We start from the raw sequence: 27,285 nt of genomic DNA, 5'->3' as shown, positions 1-27,285 counted from the left end.
TTGGTTCCTTCCCTATATATGTCACTCCCTTTGGTTCCTACCCTATATATGTCACTCCCTTTGGTTCCTTCCCTATATATGTCACTCCCTTTGGTTCCTACCCTATATATGTCACTCCCTTTGGTTCCTTCCCTATATATGTCACTCCCTTTGGTTCCAACCCTATATATGTCACTCCCTTTGGTTCCTACCCTATATATGTCACTCCCTTTGGTTCCTTCCCTATATATGTCACTCCCTTTGGTTCCTTCCCTATGATATGTCGACTCCCTTTAGGTGTCCTGTCGGCCTATGTATGTTCACTCCCTTTGGTTCCTTCCCTATATATGTCACTACCCTTTGGTGTGCCTTCCCGGTATATGGGCGGAGCAGTCGCCGTACTAGGTGGTGATCCTTCCCTATAGGATGTCACTCCCTTTGGTTCCTTCCCTAGTAGTATGTCACTCCCTTTGGTTCCTAGCCCTATATATGTCAGCCTCCCTGAGGTTGAAGTGTCGCTCTGCGCCTATATATCGCCACTCTGCCTGTGTGGGTGGTCCTTCCCTAGTATATGTCACGTCCCTTTGGTTCGCAGAGTTCCCTATATATGTCACTACCCTCTCCACTGCTGTCCTGTCCCTATGGATAGGGGTGTCACTCCCTTTGGTGTCCTTCCCTGATAGTCCATGATCATCTCCCTTTGGTTCCCTCACGTTGAGTATGATGTCACTCTCCTGACACCACACTCCGAGGGCCCTCACCTCCTCCCTGTAGGCCGTCTCGTCGTTGTTGGTAATCAAGCCTACCACTGAAGTGTCGTCCGCAAACTTGATGATTGAGTTGGAGGCGTGCATGGCCACGCAGTCGTGGGTGAACAGGGAGTACAGGAGAGGGCTCAGAACGCACCCTTGTGGGGCCCCAGTGTTGAGGATCAGCGGGGTGGAGATGTTGTTACCTACCCTCACCACCTGGGGGCGGCCCGTCAGGAAGTCCAGGACCCAGTTGCACAGGGCGGGGTCGAGACCCAGGGTCTCGAGCTTGATGACGAGTTTGGAGGGTACTATGGTGTTAAATGCTGAGCTGTAGTCGATGAACAGCATTCTCACATAGGTATTCCTCTTGTCCAGATGCGATTGCGTCGTCTGTGGACCTGTTGGGTCGGTAAGCAAATTGGAGTGGGTCTAGGGTGTCCGGTAGGGTGGAGGTGATATGGTCCTTGACTAGTCTCTCTATATATGTCACTCCCTTTGGTTCCTTCCCTATATATGTCACTCCCCTTTGGTTCCTTCCCTATATATGTCACTGCCTTTGGTTCCTTCCCTATATATGTCACTCACTTTGGTTCCTTCCCTGTATATGTCACTCCCCTTTGGTTCCTTCCCTGTATATGTCACTCCCTTTGAATCCTTCCCTATATATGTCACTCCCTTTGGTTCCTTCCCTATATATGTCACTCCCTTTGGTTCCTTCTCTATATATGTCACTCCCTTTGGTTCCTTCCCTATATATGTCACTCCCTTTGGTTCCTTCCCTATATATGTCACTCCCTTTGGTTCCTTCTCTATATATGTCACTCCCTTTGGTTCCTTCTCTATATATGTCCCTCCCTTTGGTTCCTTCCCCGGGCGTCATTGTTTCTGTTTCCTGTTTGTGCGTTTCTTGTTTTGTATTATGTTCTGTTTTATTTGATTAAAACACTTCCTGAACTTGCTTCCCGACTCTCAGTTCAGATCATTACCATTACCTTTCTAGTTAGCCATGTAGTCAGTCCAGTCCACTGCAGTCCCTACCCACTCCAGGACCACTGGGTTGATTCAGACTAATTTGTTTCTCTAACAGGCCAGAGTCTTCATCATGTTGCCACAGACTGATAGGATCTCTGCCTGCCTGTCTGTCTGCCTGTCTGTCTGCCTGTCTGTCTGTCTGTCTGTCTGTCTGTCTGTCTGTCTGTCTGTCTGTCTGTCTGTCTGTCTGTCTGTCTGCCTGTCTGCCTGTCTGCCTGCCTGTCTGTCTGCCTGTCTGTCTGTCTGTCTGCCTGTCTGCCTGTCTGTCTGTCTGCCTGTCTGTCTGTCTGTCTGTCTGTCTGTCTGTCTGTCTGTCTGTCTGTCTGTCTGTCTGTCTGCCTGTCTGCCTGTCTGCCTGTCTGCCTGTATGAAGGTTTCCAGAAAGGCCAGGGAGAGGAGAGGGACACCAGCAACATAGGGACATGTTGAAAACTGTGACTGAATCCCAAATGCACCCTATTCCCTATGGGCACTGGTTAATGCACCCTATTCCCTATGGGTGCTTGTTAATGCACCCTATTCCCTATGGGCTCTGGTTAATGCACCCTATTCCCTATGGGCCCTGGTTAATGCACCCTATTCCCTATAGGCGCTGGTTAATGCACCATATTCCCTATGGGCGCAGGTTAATGCACCCTATTCCCTATGGACCCTGGTTAATGCACCCTATTCCCTATGGGCCCTGGTTAATGCACCCTATTCCCTATAGGCCCTGGTTAATGCACCCTATTCCATGTAGGCCCTGATCAATGCACCCTATTCCCTATGGGCCCTGGTTAATGCACCCTATTTCCTATGGGCCCTGTTTAAATGAGGTGCACTACATAAGGAATAGGGTGCATTTGGGAAAAATTCTGTATGAGTGTCTACAGTAGTGTTTCAGACTGTATGGAGAGGGAGAAACCACTTCAGGTTCAGACTGTATGAAGAGGGACAAACCACTTCAGGTTACCTTCAGGTTCAGACTGTATGGAGAGGGACAAACCACTTCAGGTTACCTTCAGGTTCAGACTGTATGGAGAGGGACAAACCACTTCAGGTCCTGGTGATAGTTACGTAGAAACCATGCGTCATCAACACTGACTAGACTTCTTATTCAAACTGCCGAGATGGAAAAACGTCTACAGAAACTTTTAAATGTCAAGTACAACATCACTACTTCAGTCACATTCATATGGATTCATTTGGAAAGTACTGTTCTATTTTAAAACAACTGAGGTATGTGTTCAGATGAGCTATATCTGAACACGGCCAGTAATTACGGTCAAACGGAGGGAGAGCTGTAGCAGGACGGAACATAGAGAGACGTAAGACTTCCAGGAAATGACTTCAGACCAAATGACCTCAATTAGAACCTTCATCATTAATGACATCACCGCGGCTAGTCGTGGATGACTGACGCACACAAAGTTATGGACAAGACTTAATGGTCTGGTAATATAGAACATCAGCCAGTCTGGGATCCTCTCTGTTTTCTCTTCTTGTCTCTCCTCCTCTCCCCATACAGTAGTTAGTTATATAAGTGACAACATGTTGGTCAGTGTTTCTGTTGGCCAGATCATTCAGTAGTTAGTTATATAAGTGACAACGTGTTGGTCAGTGTTTCTGTTGGCCAGATCATTCAGTAGTTATATAAATGACAACATGTTGGTCAGTGTTTCTGTTGGCCAGATCATTCAGTAGTTATATAAATGACAACATGTTGGTCAGTGTTTCTGTTGGCCAGATCATTCAGTAGTTATATAAATGACAACATGTTGGTCAGTGTTTCTGTTGACGCAGATCATTCAGTAGTTATATAAGTGACAACATGTTGGTCAGTGTTTCTGTTGGCCAGATCATTCAGTAGTTATATAAATGACAACATGTTGGTCAGTGTTTCTGTTGACCAGATCATTCAGTAGTTATATAAATGACAACATGTTGGTCAGTGTTTCTGTTGGCCAGATCATTCAGTAGTTATATAAATGACAACATGTTGGTCAGTGTTTCTGTTGGCCAGATCATTCAGTAGTTATATAAGTGACAACATGTTGGTCAGTGTTTCTGTTGGCCAGATCATTCAGTAGTTATATAAGTGACAACATGTTGGTCAGTGTTTCTGTTGGCCAGATCATTCAGTAGTTATATAAGTGACAACATGTTGGTCAGTGTTTCTGTTGGCCAGATCATTCAGTAGTTATATAAATGACAACATGTTGGTCAGTGTTTCTGTTGACCAGATCATTCAGTAGTTATATAAATGACAACATGTTGGTCAGTGTTTCTGTTGGCCAGATCATTCAGTAGTTATATAAATGACAACATGTTGGTCAGTGTTTCTGTTGGCCAGATCATTCAGTAGTTATATAAATGACAACATGTTGGTCAGTGTTTCTGTTGGCCAGATCATTCAGTAGTTATATAAATGACAACATGTTGGTCAGTGTTTCTGTTGGCCAGATCAGTTCAGTAGTTGATATCAAATGACAACATGTTGGTTAGTGTTATCTGATCTGGCCAGATCAGATGCTATAGGTGATGACAGAGACTAGTATCTGGAGAGAGATATTGATCTGTCCTTCTCCCTTTCTTTTCTCGTACTCTCTAACTCTCTCTCTTTCTCTCTCACACACATGTTGTCTCTCTCACATACACTCTCTCTCTATCTCTCTCTCTCTTTCTGTCTGTCTCTCTCCTTTTTCTCTCTCACTCAATTCAATTCAAATGGCTTTATTGGCATGGGAAACAAATGTTGACATTGCCAACGCAAGTGAAATAGATAATAAACAAATGTGAAATTAACAAAAAAAAATGAATACTAAACATTACTCTAACAAAAGTTCCAAATAAATAGAGACATTTTACATGTCATATTATGGCTTTCAACAGCGTTGTAACGATGCGCAAATAGTTAAAGTACCAAAGGGAAAATAAATAAACATAAATATGGGTTGTATTTACAATGGTGTTTGTTCTTCACTGGTTGACCTTTTCTTGTGGCAACAGGTCACACATCTTGCCGCTGTGATGCAACACTGTGGTATTTCACCCAGTAGATATGGGAGTTTATCAAAATGTGATTTGTTTTCTAATTCTTTGTGGATCTGTGTTATCTGAGTGAAATATGTGTTTCTAATATGTACATACATTTGGCAGGAGGTTAGGAAGTGCAGCTCAATTTCCACCTCATTTTGTGGGCATTGTGCACCTAGCCTGTCTTCTCTTGAGAGCCAGGTCTGCCTACGATGGCCTTTCTCAATAGCAAGGCTATGCTCACTCATTAGCGGGTGTCGGCCTAATTTCATAAAGGGCAATGGGTTCTATAATCGATTCAAGTATTTTTAGCCAGATCCTAATTGGGATGTCAAATTTTATGTTCCTTTTGATGGTGTATAATGCCCTTCTTGTCTTGTTCCTCAGATCGTTCACAGCTTTTTGTAAGTTATCTGTGGTGCTGATGTTTTGGCCGCGGTACGAATATTTTTGTGTGTGCTCTAGGGCAATAGTGTCTAGATAGAATTTGTATTTGTGGTCCTGGCAACTGGACCTTTCTTGAAACACCATTATGTTTGTCTTACTGAGGTTTACTGTCAGGGCCTCAGGTCTAGGTGCTGCTGTAGGCCCTCCTTGGTTGGGGACAGAAGCACCGGATCAATCAGCAAACAGTAGACATTTGACTTCAGATTCTAGGAGGGTGAGGCCGGGTGCTGCAGACTGTTCTAGTTCAACCAATGGAAAGTATTCAGACCACTTGGCTTTTTCTACATGTTGTTACATTACAGGCTTAATCTAAAATTGATTAAAAAAAAAATTTTTACTCATCAATCTACACTCAATACCCCATAATGACAATGCAAAAAACAGGTTTTCATAATATTTTGCTCGGTTATTAAAAATTAAAAAGTATTCAGACCCTTTGTTATGAGACTGGAAATTGAATCCTGTTTCCATTGATCATCCTTGAGATGTTTCTACAACTTGATTGGAGTTCACCTGTGGTACATTCAATTGATTGGACATGATTTGGAAAGGCACACCTGTCTATATAAGGTCCCATATTTGACAGTGCATGTCAGAGCAATAACCAAGCCATGAGGTCAAAGGAATTGTCGGTAGAGCTCAGAGACAGGATTGTGCCGAGGCACAGACATGGGGAAGGGTACCAAAACATTTCTGCAGCATTGAAGGTCCCCAAGAACACAGTGGCCTCCATCATTCTTAAATGGAAGCAGTTTGGAACAACCAAGACTCTTCCTAGAGCTGGCCAAACTGAGCAATCAGGGGAGAAGGACCTTGGTCAGGGAGGTGACCAAGAAACCGATGGTCACTCTGACAGAGCATCAGAGTTCCTCTGTGGAGATGGGAGAACCTTCCAGAAGGACAACCATCACTGCAGCACTCCACCAATCAGGCATTTATGGTAGAGTGGCCAGAAGGAAGTCACTCCTCAGTAAAAGGCACATGACAGCCCACTTGGAGTTTGCCAAAAGACACTGAAAGGACTCTCAGACCATTAGAAACAAGACTCTCTGGTCTGATGAAACCAAGATTGAACTCTTTGGCCTGAATGCCAAGCGTCACGTCTGGAGGGAACCTGGCACCGTCCGTACGGTGAAGCATGGTGGTGGCAGCATCATGTTGTGGGGATGTTTTTTAAGCGCAGGGACTGGGAGACTAGTCAGGATCGAGGGAAAGATGAACGGGGCAAAGTACAGAGAGATCCTTGATGAAAACCTGCTCCAGAGCACTCACGACCTCAGACTGGGGCAAAGGTTCACCTTCCAACAGGACAACAACCCTAAGCACACAGCCAAGACAACGCAGGAGTGGCTTTGGGACAAGTTTCTGAATGTCCTTCAGTGGCCCAGCCAGAGCCCGGACTTGAATCCGATCGAACACATCTGGAGAGTTCTGAAAATAGCTGTAGCGCTAATGTTGTTTTATTATAAGTTTGCAAACATTTCTAAAAACCTGTTTTTGCTTTGTCATTATGGGGTATTGTGATGTCATTATGGGCTATTGTGATGCCATTATGGGATATTGTGATGTCATTATGGGGTATTGTGATGTCATTATGGGCTATTGTGATGCCATTATGGGGTATTGTGATGTCATTATGGGGTATTGTGTGTAGATTGATGAGTAAATGCTAACATTCACCTGCTGTATGGTGGCAGGGGGAAAGTATTTTCGTGGTAGCAGGGTGGAGATAACCAATTGTGCATTGAGAAAAGTGGAAGAAGCTTTTTCAATCACTCCCTTGAGTGCTTTGTTCTCAGGTCGTTTGTGCCTGTGTGTATTATTATGTGTCTGGGTGACTCTAGTTGGTCCTCAGACAGCAGCTCCAGAGCCGGGTGTTCAGACACTAGAGTTTAGCCACTTGGTGTTTTGAAAAAAGTTTCCTATCATCAATGTATTTCCCGTTTGAGGAGCATTGACTTCCACACCCACTGTCCTCAGTGTGTTGTCAGGAGAGCTGTCCGGTGGGCTGACGGGGGGGAAGGGTCTGCTGGGTTGGTGGATCCTGCCTTCTCGACCACAGCAGGACAGACGTCTGAAGTGGGCTGTTCTGCTTCCCTGGGGGGGTGGCTAGCTCTCTCATGAGTGGTTGATTGTCACACCTCAGCTTTCTCACCTCTTCCTGCAGTGCTGTTAGCTGGGCTGTGTTCCTCTGTTAGCTGGGCTGTGTGTTCCTCTGTTAGCTGGGCTGTGTGTTCCTCTGTTAGCTGGGCTGTGTATTCCTCTGTTCGCTGGGCTGTGTGTTCCTCTGTTAGCTGGGCTGTGTGTTCCCCTGTTAGCTGGGCTGTGTGTTCCCCTGTTAGCTGGGCTGTTTGTTCCTCTGTTAGCTGGGCTGTGTGTTCCTCTGTTAGCTGGGCTGTGTGTTCCTCTGTTAGCTGGGCTGTGTGTTCCTCTGTTTGCTGGGCTGTGTGTTCCTCTGTTAGCTGGGCTGTGTGCTCCTCTGTTAGCTGGGCTGTGTGTTCCTCTGTTAGCTGGGCTGTGTGTTCCTCTGTTAGCTGGGCTGTGTGTTCCTCTGTTAGCTGGGCTGTGTGTTCCTCTGTTAGCTGGGCTGTGTGTTCCTCTGTTAGCTGGGCTGTGTGTTCCCCTGTTAGCTGGGCTGTTTGTTCCTCTGTTAGCTGGGCTGTGTGTTCCTCTGTTAGCTGGGCTGTGTGTTCCTCTGTTAGCTGGGCTGTGTGTTCCTCTGTTTGCTGGGCTGTGTGTACCTCTGTTAGCTGGGCTGTGTGTTCCTCTGTTTGCTGGGCTGTGTGTTCCTCTGTTAGCTGGGCTGTGTGTTCCTCTGTTAGCTGGGCTGTGTGTTCCTCTGTTAGCTGGGCTGTGTGGTCCTCTGTTAGCTGGGCTGTGTGTTGCTCTGTTAGCAGGGCTGTGTGGTCCTCTGTTAGCTGGGCTGTGTGTTCCTCTGTTAGCTGGGCTGTGTGTTGCTCTGTTAGCAGGGCTGTGTGTTCCTCTGTTAGCTGGGCTGTGTGTTCCTCAGTTCTCTCTCCTCAGACCGTAGTGCAGCCAGCTCTCTGACTGCTGTTTTTCTCCACTTTTAGTCCTCTGGGTACTGTAGGGTGGTGTTGTGCTGGTCTGTTTTATGTGTCTGTGCTGTCTGTGTTGTGTGGACTAGCTCTCTGAGATCCACCATGTCGCTCTCCAGCTCGGTGAATGTATCTCTCTCAATAATGGAGGAGCAGTGTTGTTGTGGGCCCTGGGTGTGTTCTGTGCTGGTGGGGGGTGGGGGTAGGGGGGGGACTATCCTCGTCTGCAGGACAGTTTGAAGAGGTGTGATCAGACTCGTTTTGAGGTTGGGGTGGAGTTGTCACATAGAGAAACCTTCTCCTGCCGTGCTTCTCGATAAGATTCTGTGGAAGTCATGTTGGAAATGTATGAAGCTGCCCTGAAACACCACTGTTCTATTGTTGTACAGTTTGACAGAGTCTCAGGGTCCTCCTTTTACACTCTTCTGATTTTTACACCCTCCACCAATACCCTCTCTCTTATAGCTGTGTGCCATGCCCGGGGATGGTCTGTGTGGAAGATTAGGTTGCTGATGTTCCCATCTTGTTAGCAGTCAACAACAAAAAAGTGTCTCTGGATTGTCGATGAGGAGGAGCTTCTCTTTGTACTATTTCCGTGCCTTGTCATTTTTAATATCCAAGGGGTACTGTGGTGGGGAAGCCATGGAGCAGGAGGGGGGGGGGGGCAAAGAGGCCTCTGCATTTGCGTTGGGGAGGAACTCTGCTGCCATTATTAGGCGTAGGGGCTTCACATCTCTCACTTCATACCTCAGTGCCAATTAAAAAAGTTAGACACTTCTTTTCTGTCTTTATGAAGTTAAATATCTGGAGATTATTGTAATGTTCTTTTCATTCTAGGTTTGGAAAGTAGCTTCAGACTGAACATTTCTTACTCAGTTCAGTAAGGTTAGGTTATTCAGTTCAGCTCAGGTTGGATGATATTTAGGGGTTTCTGTTTATGCTTCTTTTGCTGGTTGCTGGTTTGTCAGACAGTTTGCTGGATAGTCCTTAGTAGTAGAATCCTAGGCAGTAAAAATCCCTGGTAGTAAAAAGCCTTCCACTTAATGCTGTCCATAATCATGTTGTAGGTTGGCGTATTGATTTGGAGTGAAGGTTATGCTGTGGAGGGTAGTATCCTGTATATGTCCTGGTTTATACAACCCTAAATATTTTTGTAAAAACATGCTGAACAATTCAGGAGCTCATGACCTCTCTCAACTTATGGCAGGCAGCAATGTAGTGCGCTGCCAACCCACAGCTCTCTGCGTCCTCCCCCAACAGGACAGGTAGCCTACTCTCATCAGAGAGGGCTTTGAAACCTTGAATAAGGGTTTCAAATTTGGGGAAATGACACTCTCTAATTGTTTTATATTGTTGACATTTTGTCAGGAAATGCAGCTCCGTCTCAGGTTCTGCTGTGGTGCAGTGGTTGCACAGCCTTTCCTCTACAGGGAGCCAGGTTTTCCTGTGTCTACCGTTCTCAATGGCAAGGCTGTGCTCACTGAGGCTGTGCTCTCTCTCTCTCTCTCTCTCTCTCTCTCTCTCTCTCTCTCTCTCTCTCTCTCTCTCTCTCTCTCTCTCTCTCTCTCTCTCTCTCTCTCTCTCTCTCTCTCTCTCTCTCTCTCTCTCTCTCTCTCAATTCAATTCAATTGACTTTATTGACATGGCAAGTTCATTATTACTTACATTGTCAAAGTATACATATCGAAAAATAAAAATAAAATATATATGTATATATATACAAAATATATATATATTTATATATAAATAAATGGTGGGACCAACAGCAATAATAATAGTAGTAGTGGACATGGGATCACCATTAACAACAACTACAACAACAATATTAATCAGAACAACAATACATTAAAGCAACAGTAGTAGACCAGTGTCAACATGACTTGAGAAGACACATGACCTGGTACGAAAGACAAAACAAAACTAAGCTAAATGGGAAATATTATCAACATTACTTTGCATTTTTCACTGGCTGTCCCTCAGGTTGTGGCAGGAGGACACATATTTGGCTGCCAAAACTGCACATTTTGACTTTTCACCCAATAAATATTTGATTTTTTCTTCATCTTTTATAGTTTCAAATTCTTTGTATTGAGTTATAATTTTGGGAAAGAAATATGCTCTTAGGTCTGAGTATTTGTCACAGTGTAGTAGGAAATCTGTCTCTACCTCTCCCCTGGAGCAGAGTGAGCACAGCCTGTCCTCTCTGGGCAGCCAGGTTTGTCTGTGACGACCGGTCTCTATAGCCAGACGGTGCTCACTGAGTCTGTACCTAGTCAATGTTTTCCTCAGTTTTCTATCAGTCACAGTGGTCAGATAGTCTGCCACCATGTACTGTCTGTTTAGAGCCAAATAGCATTGAAGTTTACTTTGATTTTTTGTGGTGTCTTTCCAATAGGTTATATATTCTTCTTTTTGTTTTGTGATGATTTGGTTGGGCCAGATTTTCTGAGGGCTGTCCCGAGGCTCTATGGGGTTGGTTTGGGTTGGTGAACTGAGCCTCAGAACCAGCTGGCTGAGGGGACTCTTCTCTGGTTTCATCTCTTGACATTGTAGAGCTGTGTGATGGAATGTTTTAGGGTCACTTGTTTTTAGATGGTTGTAAAATTTGATGGCTCTTTTTTCTATTCGAATGAGGAGGGGGTATTGGCCCAATTCTGCCCTACATGCGTTATTTGGAGTTTTTCTTTGTACTTGCAATACAGTCTTGCAAAACTCTGCATGCAATACTTCAGTTGGATGTTTGTCCCATTTAGTGAATTCATTTTTAGAGAGTGGACCCCATACTTCACTGCCATATAGAGCAATTGGTTCTATAACTGATTGAAAAATTTTGAGCCAGATTCTAATTGGAATTTCAATTTTGATGTTCCTTTTAATGGCATAGAATGCTCTTCTTGCTTTGTCTCTCAGCTCATTCACAGCCATGTGAAAGCTACCTGTGTTGCTGATATTTAGTCCTAGATATGTGTAGTTTTTGGTGTGTTCTAATAGAACTGTGTCCAAATAGAATTTATATTTGTCATCCTTATTTCCCGACCTTTTTTGGAATATCATTATATTTGTTTTTTTTAGGTTAACGGTCAGAGCCCAGGTCTGACAGAACCTGTGAAGACGATCTAGGTGCTGCTGTAACCCCTCTTTAGTGGGAGACAGCAGCACCAGGTCATCTGCGTACAGCAGACACTTGATTTCAGTGTTGTGTAGGGTGATACCAGGTGCTGCCGATTCTTCTAATGTTTTTGCCAATTCATTATTGTAGATGTTAAATAATGTTGGACTTATTGGGCAGCCCTGTTTCACTCCCCGCCCCTGAGAGAAGAAGTCTGTTTGCTTGTTGCCAATTTTAACCGCACATTTGTTTTTAGTGTACATTGATTTAATAAAATCATATGTTTTCCCTCCAATACCACTTTCTATTAGTTTATAAAAAAGACCTTCGTGCCAAATTGAATCAAATGCTTTCTTGAAATCTACAAAACACGAGTAGATTTTGCCTTTGTTTTGGTTAACTTGTTTATCAATTAGAGTGTGGAGGGTGTAAATGTGGTCTGTTGTACGATCATTTTTTTAAAATCCAATCTGGCTTCTGCTCAGGACGTTGTGTTCGTCAAGGAAATGATGTAGTCTGCTATTTATAATACTGCAGAGAATTTTCCCCAAGTTGCTGTTAACGCAAATTCCTCTGTAATTATTTGGGTCAAATTTGTCTCCATTTTTATAGATTGGTGTGATCAATCCCTGGTTCCAAATATCAGGGAAAATACCTGCAGTGAGGATAATGTTGAAGAGTTTGAGTATAGCCAATTTGAATTTGTGGTCTGTATATTTGATCATTTCATTTAAAATACCATCAGCACCACAGGCCCTTTTGGGTTGGAGATTGCATAGTTTTTCCAATAATTCTTCTTCTGTAATTGGGGTATCTACAGGATTCTGATAGTCTTTGACTGCTAATTCAAGGATTTGTAATTTTTCTTGTATATCTTTTTGTTCTGGGCTCTTTGTTATATTGCTGTAGAGGTTTGCAAAGTGATTTCTCCACATATCCCCATTTTGGAGAGCCAATTCCTCCTGATGAGGTTTGTTTAATTTATTCCAATTCTCCCAGAAGTGGTTTGATTCTATGGATTCCTCAATTCCAGCCAGCTGATTTCTAATGTGCTGTTCCTTTTTTGTTCTTAGGGTGCGTTTGTATTGCTTCAGTGAATCCCCATATTGAAGGCGTATATTTTTGTTGTCTGGTTCTCTGTGTTTTTGATTAGATATATTTCTCAATGACTTTCTTAGATTTTTGCAATCATTATCAAACCATTTTTCATTATCTGTTATTTTTGGTTTGCTCTTATGCTTCTTTAGATTAGCCAAGGAGGCTAATTTGTCAAATATAAAGTTTATGTTCCTAACGGCCAGATTTACACCTTCATTGCTGAAGGAGAATGTTAAGGCTAAAAAGTTGTCCAGGAGAGATTGTATTTTTTGGCTACTAATTGCTTTTTGGTAGATGTCTGTACTGTTTGCACTCCATCTATAGGCTTGTTTAGTACCATGTAATTTATTGGGCCGTGATGCTTCATGGTTGGGTTCTGCTCTTCTCAGATACACTGTGATTTTACTGTGGTCTGAGAGAGGTGTTAGTGGGCTGACTGTGAAGGCTCTGAGAGACTCTGGGTTTAGGTCGGTGAGGAAGTAGTCTACAGTGCTGCTGCCAAGGGATGAGCTGTAGGTGTACCTACCAAAAGAGTCTCCTCTCAGCCTGCCATTGACTATGTACAGACCCAGTGTTCGACAGAGCCTCAGGAGCTGTACTCCGTTTTTGTTTTTCACTTTGTCATAGTTGTTTCTGTGGGGGTATGTGGGGAGGGAAAGGTTATTGCTTCCTGGTAGGTGTTTATCCCCATGACTGTTAATAGTGTCTTGTTCTTCTGCTGTTCTAGCATTCAGGTCTCCACAGACCAGTACGTTGCCTTGGGCCTGAAAGTGACGAATCTTCCCCTCTAGAATGGAGAAGCTCTCTTCATTGAAGTAGGGTGACTGAGGGGGGAATGTATGTGGCACAGAGGAAGACGTTTTTATCTGTCAAGATAGCCTCTTTGTTGATTTTTAACCAGATAAAGAATTCTCCTGTTTTGATCAATTCGATTGAATTAATTAGTTCAGATTTATACCATATTAACATTCCCCCTGAGTCTCTGCCCTGTTTGATTCCTTTTAATTTAGTGGATGGTATGATTATCTCCCTATAACCTAGTGGACAGCCAGTGGAAACATCACCTCTGCACCATGTTTCCTGTAGTACTACTCTCTCTCTCTCTCTCGCTCTCTCGCTCGCTCTCTCGCTCTCTCGCTCTCTCTCGCTCTCTCTCGCTCTCTCTCGCTCTCTCTCGCTCTCTCTCGCTCTCTCCTTGTCTCTCTCGCTCTCTCTCAAATTCATACTGCTTTTTTGGCATGAAAAACATTGCGTCAATATTGCCAAAGCAACAATGTTTACAATAAATATAATAAAATAATGAATAATAATACAAATTAAAAAAATTGAAAAAAACAGCAATAAAATGGTAACAGTCAATAGTAGAAATGTAATAAATATAAAAGGTTAAACATGAAAAATGAAACAATAACTAACTAATAATAACTAATCTCTCTCACGTTCTGTCTCTGTTTGTCTCTCTCTCTCTCTCTCTCAATTCAATTCAATTCAATTCAAGGGGCTTTATTTGCATGGGAAACATGTGTTAACATTGCCAAAGCAAGTGAGGTAGACAATACACAAAAGTGAAACAAACGATACAAATTAACAGTAAACATTACACATACAGAAGTTTCAAAACGATAAAGACATTACAAATGTCATATTATATATATACAGTGTTGTAACAATGTACAAATGGTTAAAGCACACAAGTTAAAATAAATAAGCATAAATATGGGTTGTATTTACAATGGTGTTTGTTCTTCACTGGTTGCCTTTTTCTTGTGGTAACAGATCACACATCTTGCTGCTGTGATGGCACACTGTGGTATTTCACCCAGTAGATATGGGAGTTTATCAAAATTGGATTTGTTTTCGAATTCTTTGTGGGTCTGTGTAATCTGAGGGAAATATGTGTCTCTAATATGGTCATACATTGGGCAGGAGGTTAGGAAGTGCAGCTCAGTTTCCACCTCATTTTGTAGGCAGTAAGCACATAGCCTGTCTTCTCTTGAGAGCCATGTCTGCCTACGGCGGCCTTTCTCAATAGCAAGGCTATGCTCACTGAGTCTGTACATAGTCAAATCTCTCTCTCTCTCTCTCTCTCTCTCTCTCTCTCTCTCTCTCTCTCTCTCTCTCTCTCTCTCTCTCTCTCTCTCTCTCTCTCTCTCTCTCTCTCTCTCTTTCTCTCTCTCTATACATGTACTGTATGCTGCCACATATTGTATGCCACTGAGGTGCGGTCTTCTTCTGTGGTGGTGTATTTTGTGTTAGGATTAATTCTTCTTCTTCTCTGCTGTTGTTGTTGTTTAGGCATCAGCCTGCTGATCCCCCCAGAGGCCATCCCCAGGGGAAAGATCTATGAGATATATCTCACCGCTCAGAGGAAGGAAGATTTAAGGTGGGGCTTTTTATCTCTGACTAACTGGCTGGTCCCCTGCTGTGTGACTAACTGGCTGGTCCCCTGCTGTGTGACTAACTGGCTGGTCCCCTGCTGTGTGACTAACTGGCTGGTCCCCTGCTGTGTGACTAACTGGCTGGTCCCCTGCTGTGTGACTAACTGGCTGGTCCCCTGCTGTGTGACTAACTGGCTGTTCCCCTGCTGTGTGACTAACTGGCTGTTCCCCTGCTGTGTGACTAACTGGCTGGTCCAATGCTGTGTGACTAACTGGCTGGTCCCCTGCTGTGTGACTAACTGGCTGGTCCCCTGCTGTGTGACTAACTGGCTGTTCCCCTGCTGTGTGACTAACTGGCTGTTCACCTGCTGTGTGACTAACTGACTGTTCCCCGCTGTGTGACTAACTGGCTGTTCCCCTGCTGGCGGGTCACCTGCTGTGTGACTAACTGGCTGTTCACCTGCTGTGTGACTAACTGGCTGTTCCCTCTGTGTGACTAACTGGTTGTTCCCCTGCTGTGTGACTAACTGACTGGTCCCCTGCTGTGTGACTAACTGACTGTTCCCCTGCTGTGTGACTAACTGGCTGTTCCCCTGCTGTGTGACTAACTGGCTGTTCCCCTGCTGTGTGACTAACTGGCTGTTCCCCTGCTGTGTGACTAACTGGCTGGTCCAATGCTGTGTGACTAACTGGCTGGTCCCCTGCTGTGTGACTAATTGGCTGGTCCAATGCTGTGTGACTAACTAGCTGTTCCCCTGCTGTGTGACTAACTGGCTGGTCCCCTGCTGTGTGACTAACTGGCTGGTCCAATGCTGTGTGACTAACTGGCTGGTCCCCTGCTGTGTGACTAATTGGCTGGTCCAATGCTGTGTGACTAACTAGCTGTTCCCCTGCTGTGTGACTAACTGGCTGGTCCAATGCTGTGTGACTAACTGGCTGGTCCCCTGCTGTGTGACTAACTGGCTGGTCCCCTGCTGTGTGACTAACTGGCTGGTCCAATGCTGTGTGACTAACTGGCTGGTCCCCTGCTGTGTGACTAATTGGCTGGTCCAATGCTGTGTGACTAACTGCCTGTTCCTCTGCTGTGTGACTAACTGGCTGTTCCCCTGCTGTGTGACTAACTGCCTGTTCACCTGCTGTGTGACTAACTGCCTGTTCACCTGCTGTGTGACTAACTGACTGGTCCCCTGCTGTGTGACTAACTGACTGTTCCCCTGCTGTGTGACTAACTGGCTGGTCCCCTGCTGTGTGACTAACTGGCTGGTCCCCTGCTGTGTGACTAACTGACTGTTTCCCTGCTGTGTGACTAAATGGCTGGTCCCCTGCTGTGTGACTAACTGGCTGGTCCCCTGCTGTGTGACTAAATGGCTGTTCCCCTGCTGTGTGACTAACTGGCTGGTCCCATGCTGTGTGACTAACTGGTTTTTCACCTGCTGTGTGACTAACTGACTATTCCCCTGCTGTGTGACTAACTGGATGGTCCCCTGCTGTTTGACTAACTGGCTGTTCCCCTGCTGTGTGACTAACTGGCTGGTCCCCTGCTGTGTGTGTGTCTCCACATTTAAGGGCTGTTCTTATGCATGACACATCGCGGAGTGCCATATACTGTACCACAAACCCCAGAGGTGCCTTATTGCTATTATAAACTGGTTACCAATGTAATTAGACCAGAATAGAAAGAGGAGTGGGAGGCCCCGGTGCACAACTGAGCAAGAGGACAAGTGCATTAGAGTGTCTAGCTTGTCCTCAACTGGCAGCTTCATTAAATAGTACCCGCAAAACACCAGTCTCAACGTCAACAGTGAAGAGGCGACTCCGGGATGCTGGCCTTCTAGGCAGAGTTGCATAGAAAAAGCCATATTTTGCGGGTACTATTTAAGGAAGCTGACAGTTTCTCAAACTAGACACTCTAATGTACTTGTCGTCTTGCTCAGTTGTCCACTCCTCTTTCTATTCTGGTTAGAGACAGTTTGCGCTGTTCTGTGAAGGGAGTGGTACACAGCGTTGTACGAGATCTTCAGTTTTTTGGCAATTTCTCACATGGATTAGCCTTCACTTCTCAGAACAAGAATAGACTGTCGAGTTTCAAAAGACAGGTCTTTGTTTCTGGCCATTTTGAGTCTGTAATCGAACCCACAAATGCTGATGCTCCAGTTACTCAACTAGTCTAAAGAAGGCCAGTTTTATTGCTTCTTTAATGAGTACAACAGTTTTCAGCTGTGCTAACATAATTCCAAAAGGGTTTTCTAATGATCAATTAGCATTTTAAAATGATAAACTTGAATTAGCTAAGACAACGTGCCACTGGAACACAGGAGTGATGGTTGCTGATAATGGGCCTCTGTACGCCTATGTAGATATTGTCACGTCTGCTCCCGCTCTTCCCCTCCCCTGGCGCTTGAGGGCGCCAGAATGCCTTGCATCACTCACTCCTGCCATCCATCACGTACACCTGCCTTTCCTCGTCACGCGCATCAGCGTTATTGGACTCACCTGGACTCTCTTATCACCTGTTCATTTTCTCCCCTATATGTGTCAGTTCCCCAGCTCTGTTCCCCGCTTCTGCATTGATTGTTTTTTCTGTTTGCTAAGCTGTTTATGTCTCGTTCCATGTCCGTTATTTATTAAATGTTACTCCCCGTACCTGCTTCGTCTCTCCAGCGTCATCCTTGTGATAGAGCGTGACAGATATTCCATTAAAAATCAGCCGTTTCCAGCTACAATAGTCATTTACAACATTAACAATGTCTACACGGTATTTTTGATACATTTTATGCTATTTTAATGGACAAAAACTTTTGAACGGTAGTGTATTTAAAAAAAAATTATGGTGTCCACCACTGTGATCACATACGCAACCTTCTGATTCAGAGGTATTATGGGATTACACCCATCTGCTAACCCGTCCACAACGCCCAGGCAAAACCCAAGCCTATTGGATGGTAATAGCGCTCACCGTTTCCCCTAGGGACCGGTTGTGACGTCATCTCCTGACATCCTCAGGACATGGATAGACGTCCATCAGTCACTCTTCTGCCTGTCTGTGTTTGTTATTCCATAAGGAGCAGCTAAATGACATTACGACTAGTATTAACCAATAAGGCTGAGGGGGTGTGGTATATGGCCAATATACCATGACTAAGGGCTGTTCTTATGCACCCAGGTTATAATGTCTGATATACCACGGCTGTCAGCCGGTAAATTAATAACAGGGCGCTTTATACAAGTACTGCTCTCTTTAAGTGAAATTAATTGTTGGGAAGCAGCTGTTTACTCAACGGGGTAAATTATTGCTCCTGGGTTCAGAATAACAAAAAAAACACACACATACACACACACACACACACACAGGAGAACATAGCTATTCAGTAGTAAATTAGGATTCAGTAGTTTATTACCATAGAGTAAGACTGTAGTGTATTACCATAGAGTAAGACTGTAGTGTATTACCATAGAGTAAGACTGTAGTTTATCACCATAGAGTAAGACTGTAGTTTATCACCATAGAGTAAGACTGTAGTTTATCACCATAGAGTAAGACTGTAGTTTATCACCATAGAGTAAGACTGTAGTTTACCACCATAGAGTAGTTTATCACCATAGAGTAAGACTGTAGTTTATCACCATAGCATAAGACTGTAGTTTATCACCATAGCATAAGACTGTAGTTTATCACCATAGCATAAGACTGTAGTTTATCACCATAGCGTAAGACTGTAGTTTATCACCATAGCATAAGACTGTAGTTTATCACCATAGCGTAAGACTGTAGTTTATCACCATAGCGTAAGACTGTAGTTTATCACCATAGAGTAAGACTGTAGTTTATCACCATAGAGTAAGACTGTAGTTTATCACCATAGAGTAAGACTGTAGTTTATTATCGTAGAGTAAGACTGTAGTCTATTCTCAGTAGTTTATTACCATAGAGTAAGACTGTAGTTTACCACCATAGAGTAAGACTGTAGTTTATCACCATAGAGTAAGACTGTAGTTTATCACCATAACATAAGACTGTAGTTTATCACCATAGCATAAGACTGTAGTTTATCACCATAGAGAAAGACTGTAGTTTATCACCATAGAGTAAGACTGTAGTGTATTACCGTAGAGTAAGACTGTAGTTTATAACCGTAGAGTAAGACTGTAGTATATTCTCAGTAGTTTATTACCATAGAGTAAGACTGTAGTTTATCACCATAGAGTAAGACTGTAGTTTAATACTGTAGAGTAAGACTGTGGTTTATTCTCAGTAGATTATTACCATAGAGTATGACTGTCATGTATCACCATAGACTAAGACTGTAGTGTATTACCATAGAGTAAGACTGTAGTTTATTTTCAGTAGTGTATCACCATAGAGTAAGACTGTAGTTTATCACCATAGAGTAAGACTAGTTTATCACCATAGCGTAAGACTGTAGTTTACCACCATAGAGTAAGACTGTAGTTTATCACCATAGAGTAAGACTGTAGTTTATCACCATAGAGTAAGACTGTAGTTTATCACCATAGAGTAAGACTGTAGTTTATCACCATAGAGTAAGACTGTAGTTTATCACCATAGCATAAGACTGTAGTTTATCACCATAGCGTAAGACTGTAGATTATCACCATAGCGTAAGACTGTAGTTTATCACCATAGAGTAAGACTGTAGTTTATCACCATAGAGTAAGACTGTAGTTTATTACCGTAGAGTAAGACTGTAGTTTATCACCATAGAGTAAGACTGTAGTTTATCACCATAGAGTAAGACTGTAGTTTATCACCATAGAGTAAGACTGTAGTTTATTATCGTAGAGTAAGACTGTAGTCTATTCTCAGTAGTTTATTACCATAGAGTAAGACTGTAGTTTACCACCATAGAGTAAGACTGTAGTTTATCACCATAGAGTAAGACTGTAGTTTATCACCATAGCATAAGACTGTAGTTTATCACCATAGCATAAGACTGTTGTTTATCACCATAGAGTAAGACTGTAGTTTATCACCATAGAGTAAGACTGTAGTGTATTACCGTAGAGTAAGACTGTAATTTATAACCGTAGAGTAAGACTGTAGTATATTCTCAGTAGTTTATTACCATAGAGTAAGACTGTAGTTTATCACCATAGAGTAAGACTGTAGTTTACCACCATAGAGTAAGACTGTAGTTTATCACCATAGAGTAAGACTGTAGTTTAATACTGTAGAGTAAGACTGTGGTTTATTCTCAGTAGATTATCACCATAGAGTATGACTGTCATGTATCACCATAGACTAAGACTGTAGTGTATTACCATAGAGTAAAACTGTAGTTTATTTTCAGTAGTGTATCACCATAGAGTAAGACTGTAGTTTATCACCATAGAGTAAGACTAGTTTATCACCATAGCGTAAGACTGTAGTTTACCACCATAGAGTAAGACTGTAATTTATCACCATAGAGTAAGACTGTAGTTTATCACCATAGAGTAAGACTGTAGTTTATCACCATAGAGTAAGACTGTAGTTTATCACCATAGAGTAAGACTGTAGTTTCTCACCATAGAGTAAGACTGTAGTTTATCACCATAGAGTAAGACTGTAGTCTATTCTCAGTAGTTTATTACCATAGAGTAAGACTGTAGTTTATCACCATATAGTAAGACTGTAGTTTTCCACCATAGAGTAAGACTGTAGTTTATCACCATAGAGTAAGACTGTAGTTTAATACTGTAGAGTAAGACTGTGGTTTATTCTCAGTAGATTATTACCATAGAGTATGACTGTCATGTATCACCATAGACTAAGACTGTAGTGTATTACCATAGAGTAAGACTGTAGTTTATTTTCAGTAGTGTATCACCATAGAGTAACTGTAGTTTATCACCATAGAGTAGACTGTAGTTTATCACCATAGCGTAAGACTGTAGTTTATCACCATAGAGTAAGACTGTAGTTTATCACCATAGAGTAAGACTGTAGTTTATCACCATAGAGTAAGACTGTAGTTTATTACCGTAGAGTAAGACTGTAGTCTATCACCATAGAGTAAGACTGTAGTTTATTACCGTAGAGTAAGACTGTAGTCTATTCTCAGTAGTTTATTACCATAGAGTAAGACTGTAGTTTACCACCATAGAGTAAGACTGTAGTTTATCACCATAGAGTAAGACTGTAGTTTATCACCATAGAGTAAGACTGTAGTTTATCACCATAGAGTAATACTGTAGTTTATTACCATAGTGTAAGACTGTAGTTTATCACCATAGAGTATGACTGTAGTGCATTACCATGGAGTAAGACTGTAGTTTATTCTCAGTAGTGTATCACCATAGAGTAAGACTGTAGTTTATCACCATAGAGTAAGACTGTAGTTTATTCTCAGTAGTGTATTACCATAGAGTAAGACTGTAGTTTATTACCGTAGAGTAAGACTGTAGTCTATCACCATAGAGTAAGACTGTAGTTTATTACCGTAGAGTAAGACTGTAGTCTATTCTCAGTAGTTTATTACCATAGAGTAAGACTGTAGTTTACCACCATAGAGTAAGACTGTAGTTTATCACCATAGAGTAAGACTGTAGTTTACCACCATAGAGTAAGACTGTAGTTTATCACCATAGAGTAAGACTGTAGTTTATCACCATAGCATAAGATTGTAGTTTACCACCATAGAGTAAGACTGTAGTTTATCACCATAGAGTAAGACTGTAGTTTAATACTGTAGAGTAAGACTGTGGTTTATTCTCAGTAGATTATTACCATAGAGTATGACTGTCATGTATCACCATAGACTAAGACTGTAGTGTATTACCATAGAGTAAGACTGTAGTTTATCACCATAGAGTAAGACTGTAGTTTATTAATATAGAGTAAGACTGTAGTGTATTACCGTAGAGTAAGACTGTATTTTCTTACCGTAGAGTAAAACTGTAGTTTATTACCATAGAGTAAGACTGTAGTGTATTACCATAGAGTAAGACTGCAGCTTATTCTCAGTGTTTAAATCAAATTAAATCAAAACAAATTGTATTAGCCACATGCACACCGTTAACAGATGTGTATGCAAGTGTAGCGAAATGCTTGTGCTTCTAGTTCCGACAGTGCAGAAATATCTAACAAGTAATCTAACAATTCCCCAACAACTACCTAATACACACACATGTAAAGGGTTGACTGAGAATATGTACAGTTGAAGTTGGAAGTTCACATACACTTAGGTTGCAGTCATTAAAACTCGTTTTTCAACCACTCCACAATTTTCTTGTTAAAAAAAACTATACTTTTTGCAAGTCGATTAGGACATCTACTTTGTGCATGAGACAAGTAATTTTTCCAAACAATTGTTTACAGACAGATTTTTTCACTTATAATTCACTGTATCCCAATTCCAGTGGGTCAGTTTACATACACTAAGTTGACTGTGCCTTTAAACAGCTTGGAAAATTCCAGAAAATTATGTCATGGCTTTAGAAGCTTCTGATAGGCTAATTGACATAATTTGAGTCAATTGGAGGTGTACCTGTGGATCTATTTCAAGGCCTACCTTCAAACTCAGTGCCTCTTTGCTTGACATCATGGGAAAATCAAAAGAAATTAGCCAAGACCTCAGAAAAAAATTTGTTGACCTCCAAAAGTCTGGTTCATCCTTGGGAGCAATTTCCAAACACCTGAAGGTACCACGTTCATCTGTACAAACAATAGTACGCATATAAACACCATGGGACCACGCAGCCGTCATACAGCTCAGGAAGGAGACGCGTTCTGTCTCCTAGAGATGAACATATTTTGGTGCGAAAAGTGCAAATCAATCACAGAACAACAGCAAAGGACCTTGTGAAGATGCTGGAGGAAACAGGTACAAAAGTTTCTATATCCTTAGTAAAACGAGTCCTAGATCGACATAACCTGAAAGGCCACTCAGCAAGGAAGAAGCCACTGCTTCGAAACCGCCATAAAAAAGCCAGACTACGGTTTGCAACTGCACATGGGGATAAAGATCAACTGTTTGGCCATAATGACCATCGTTATGTTTTGAGGAAAAAGGGGGAGGCTTGCAAGCTGAAGAACACCATCCCAAACGTGAAGCACGGGGGTGGCAGCATCATGTTGTGATGGTGCTTTGCTGCAGGAGGGTCGGGTGCACTTCACAAAATAGATGGCACCATGAGGCAGGAAAATTATGTGGATATATTGAAGCAACATCTCAAGACATCAGTCAGCAAGTTAAAGCTTGGTCACAAATGGGTCCTCCAAATGGACAATGACCCCAAGCATACTTCCAAAGTTGTGACAAAATGGCTTAAGGACAACAAAGTCAAGGTATTGCAAGCAAGGAGGCCTACAAACCTGACTCAGTTACACCAGCTCTGTCAGGAGGAATTGTGGGAAGTTATTGTGGGAAGCTTATTGTGGGAAGCTTATTGTGGGAAGCTTATTGTGGGAAGCTTGTGGAAGGCTACCCAAAACGTTTGACCCAAGTTAAACCATTTAAAGGCAACGCTACTGTTACGGCAGATTCCTCAGACGAAGAGGAGGTGTAGGGATCGGACCAAGACGCAGAGTGGAAAGTGTTCATATTTTAATGAAAGTAAACTGAACACTTCAAGATACAAAAACAACAAACGTGACCAAACTGAAAACAGTCCCGTGTGGCACGAATACTAACACGGAAAAAACAATCACCCACAAAACCCAACACCAAACAGGTTACCTTAATATGGTTCTCAATCAGGGACAACGATTGACAGCTGCCTCTGATTGAGAACCATATCAGGTCAAACACAGAAATAGACAAACCAGACACAAAACAATGAATGCTCACCCAACTCACGTCCTGACCCACTAAAACAAACAATTAACACAATAACTAGGGTCAGAACGTGACAGCTACCAAATACGAATTGAGTGTATGTAAACTTCTGACCCACTGGGAATGTGATGAAAGAAATAAAAGCTGAAATAAATCATTCTCTCTACTATTATTCTGACATTTCACATTCTTAAAATAAAGTGGTGATCCTAACTGGCGTAAAACAAGGCATTTTTACTTGGATTAAATGTCAGGAATTTTGAAAAACTGAGTTTAAATGTATTAGGCTGAGGTGTATGTAAACTTCTGACTTCAACTGTATATATACATATATGGATGGTGCAATAGATGGTATAAAATACAGTACAAATCAAATCAAATCAAAATATACATATGATATGATTCATGTAACATATGTAAACATTATTAAAGTGGCATTATTTAACGTGGCATTGTTTAAAGTGACTAGTGATCCATTTATTAAAGTGGCCAGTGATTGGGTCTCAATGTAGGCAGCAGCCTCTCTGAGTTAGTAATTGCTGTTTAGCAGTCTGATGGCCTTGAGATAGAAGCTGTTTTTCAGTCTCTCGGTCCCAGCTTTGATGCACCTGTACTGACCTCGCCTTCTGGATGGCAGCGGGGTGAACAGGCAGTGGCTCGGGTGGTTGTTGTCCTTGATGATCTGTTTGGCCTTCCTGTGACATCGGGTGCTGTAGGTGTCATAGAGGGCAGGTAGTTTTCCCCCGGTGATGCGTTGTGCAGACCTCACTACCCTCTGGAGAGCCTTGTGGTTGAAGGCGGTGCAGTTAACATACCAGGCTGACAGGATGCTCTCGATTGTGCATCTTTAAAACTTTGTCAGGGTTTTAGGTGACAAGCCACATTTCTTCAGCCTCCTGAGGTTGAAGAGGCGCTGTTGTGCCTTCTTCACCCCACTGTCTTTGTGGGTGGACCATATCAGTTTGTCTATGATGTGTACGCCGAGGAACTTAACACTTTCTGCCTTCTCCACTGCGGTCCTGTCGATGTGGAGAGGGGGCTGCTCCCTCTGCTGTTTCCTGAAATCCACGATCATCTCCTTTGTTTTGTTGACGTTGAATGAGAGGTTATTTTCCTGACACCACAGTCCGAGGGCCCTCACCTCCTCTCTGTAGGCTGTCTCGTCGTTGTTGGTAATCAAGCCTACAACTGTTGTGTCGTCTGCAAACTTGATGTTTGAGTTGGAGGCGTGCATGGCCACGCAGTCGCGGGTGAACAGGGAGTACAGGAGAGGGCTGAGAACGCACCCTTGTGGGGCCCCAGTGTTGAGGATCAGCAAAATGGAGATGTTGTTTCCCACTTTCACCACCTGGGGGGGCGGCCCGTCAGGAAGTCCAGGAGCCAATTGCACAGGGTGGGGTTGAGACCCAGGGACTCCAGCTTGATGATGAGTTTGTGGGTACTATGGTGTTGAATGTTGAGCTGTAGTCAATGAATAGCATTCTTACATAGGTATTCCTCTTGTCCTGATGGGATAGGGCAGTGTGCAGTGTGATGGAACATTTTTTCATCAGTGGACCTATTGGGGGGTAAGCAAACTGAAGTGGGTCTAGTGTGACCGGTAAGGTGGAGGTGATATGATCCTTGACTAGTCTCTCAAAGCACTTCATGATGACAGAAGTGAGTGCTACCGGGCGGTAGTCATTTAGTTCAGTTACCGTAGCTTTCTGGGAACAGGAACAATGGTGGACATCTTGAAGCATGTGGGGACAGGAGACTGGGACAGGGAGCGATTGAATATGTCCGTAAACACACCAGCCAACTGGTCTGCGCATGCTCTGAGGGCGCGGCTAGGGATGTCGTCTGGGCCAGCAGCCTTGCGAGGGTTAACACGTTTAAATGTTTAACTCACATCGGCCACGGAGAAGGAGAGGGGGGGGCGCAGTTCTTGTTAGCGGGCCACAACGGTGGCACTGTATTATCCTCAAAGCAGGCAAAGAAGGTGTTTAATATGTCTGGAAGCATGACGTCGGTGTCCGTGACGTGGCTGGTTTTCTTTTTGTAGTCCATGATTTCCTGTAGACCCTGACACATACGTCTCGTGTCTGAGCCGTTGAATTGTGACTCCACTTTGTCCCTGTACCGGCATTCCACTTGTTTGATTGCCTTGCGGAGGGAATAACTACACAATTTATATTCTGACATATTCCCAGACCTCATTTCGCGCTTTCAGTTTTGTGCGAATGCCGCCATCCATCCACGGTTTCTGGTTGGGGTAGATTTTAATAGTCACAGTGGGTACAACATCTCCAATGCACTTTCTTATAAACTCACTCACCGAGTCAGCATATTGGTCAATGTTGTTCTCTGAGGCTGACGGGAACATATCCCAGTTCATATGATCAAAACAATCTTGAAGTGTGGATTCCGATTGGTCAGAAAAGCATTGAATGGTTCTAGTTACTGGTACATCCTGTTTGAGTTTCTGCCCATAAGACGGTAGGAGCGAGAGGGAGGGCGCAGGAGGGCTTTGTATGCATCCGGGAAGTTAGAGTAGCAGTGATCGAGTGTATTAACCCCGCGAGAACTACAATCAATATGCTGATAGAATTTAAGTAGCCTTGTTCTTAAATTTGCTTTGTTAAAATCCCCAGCTACAATAAATGCAGCCTTAGAATATATGGTTTTCAGTTTACATAGAGTCCAGTGAAGTTCCTTGAGGGCCGTCGTGGTGTCTGCTTGAGGGGGAATGTACACATCTGTGACGATAACTGATGAGAATTCTCTTGGCAGATAATATGGCCGGCATTTGATTGTAAGGAATTCTAGGTCGGGTGAGCAGAAGGACTTGAGTTCCTGCATGTTGTTATGATCACACCATGAGGTGTTAATCATAAAGCATACACCCCCCCCCCCCTTCCTCTTCCCAGAGAGTTGTTTATCTTTGTCGGCGCGATGCATGGAGAAGCCCGGTGGCTGAACCGATTCCGACAACATATCCCGAGAGAGCCATGTTTCCGTGAAATAGAGGATGTTACAATCTCTGATGTCTCTCTGGAACGCAACCCTTGCTTGAATTTTGTCTACCTTGTTGTCAAGAGACTGGACATTGGCGAGTAGTATATTCAGGAGCGGTGGGCGATGTGCACGTCTACGGAGCCTGACCAGGAGGCTGTTTATTACCATAGAGTATGACTGCAGCTTATTCTTCACACTGCATGGCCTTAATAAACTGACCTCAGAACAGCTTGCAGATTTCAGCATTCTCACATCCTCATAGGAAAATTGCTCCAACTCCAGTTCTGTTTTACTCACAGATATAATTCAAACGGTTTTAGAAACTAGAGAGTGTTTTCTATTCAATAGTAATAATAATATGCATATTGTACGAGCAAGAATTGAGTACGAGGCAGTTTAATTTGGGAACGAAATTATTACAAAGTGCCAACAGCGCCCCCTATTGAGAAAAGGTTAACAAGGATCATTGCAGCTCACAGCACCAGTACCAGTTAGCCAGCTCCACTGATGTAAAGGGTTGTACCACTAGCTAGCTACTGCAGATTATCTAGATATATGAAGGTAAAGTAGACTCGCATCAGATCATTAGTGACTGTAAACAACTCATGAATAAAGCCCTGTTGTCTTTCCTCCTCCACCTTGCTC

The 27,285-nt window shown here is 43.1% G+C and overlaps 1 protein-coding gene across 1 annotated transcript in view; it reads left to right on the top strand.

Moving 5' to 3' along the window:
• Positions 1-27,285, top strand: part of LOC139581794 (netrin receptor UNC5A-like) — a 643,974-nt gene that overhangs the window by 514,808 nt on the left and 101,881 nt on the right. Inside the window, exon 10 of the mRNA XM_071411970.1 lies at positions 14,784-14,871. Coding sequence (XP_071268071.1) covers positions 14,784-14,871 — 88 coding nt within the window. The remainder of the gene's footprint in view (positions 1-14,783; positions 14,872-27,285) is intronic.

Source organism: Salvelinus alpinus, chromosome 7 (assembly GCF_045679555.1).
Source record: "Salvelinus alpinus chromosome 7, SLU_Salpinus.1, whole genome shotgun sequence".
In the NCBI taxonomy this organism is placed as follows: Eukaryota; Metazoa; Chordata; class Actinopteri; order Salmoniformes; family Salmonidae; genus Salvelinus; species Salvelinus alpinus.
The sequence above is the reverse complement of the archived record's forward strand: the minus strand, read 5'-3'. Positions and strand labels throughout refer to the sequence as shown.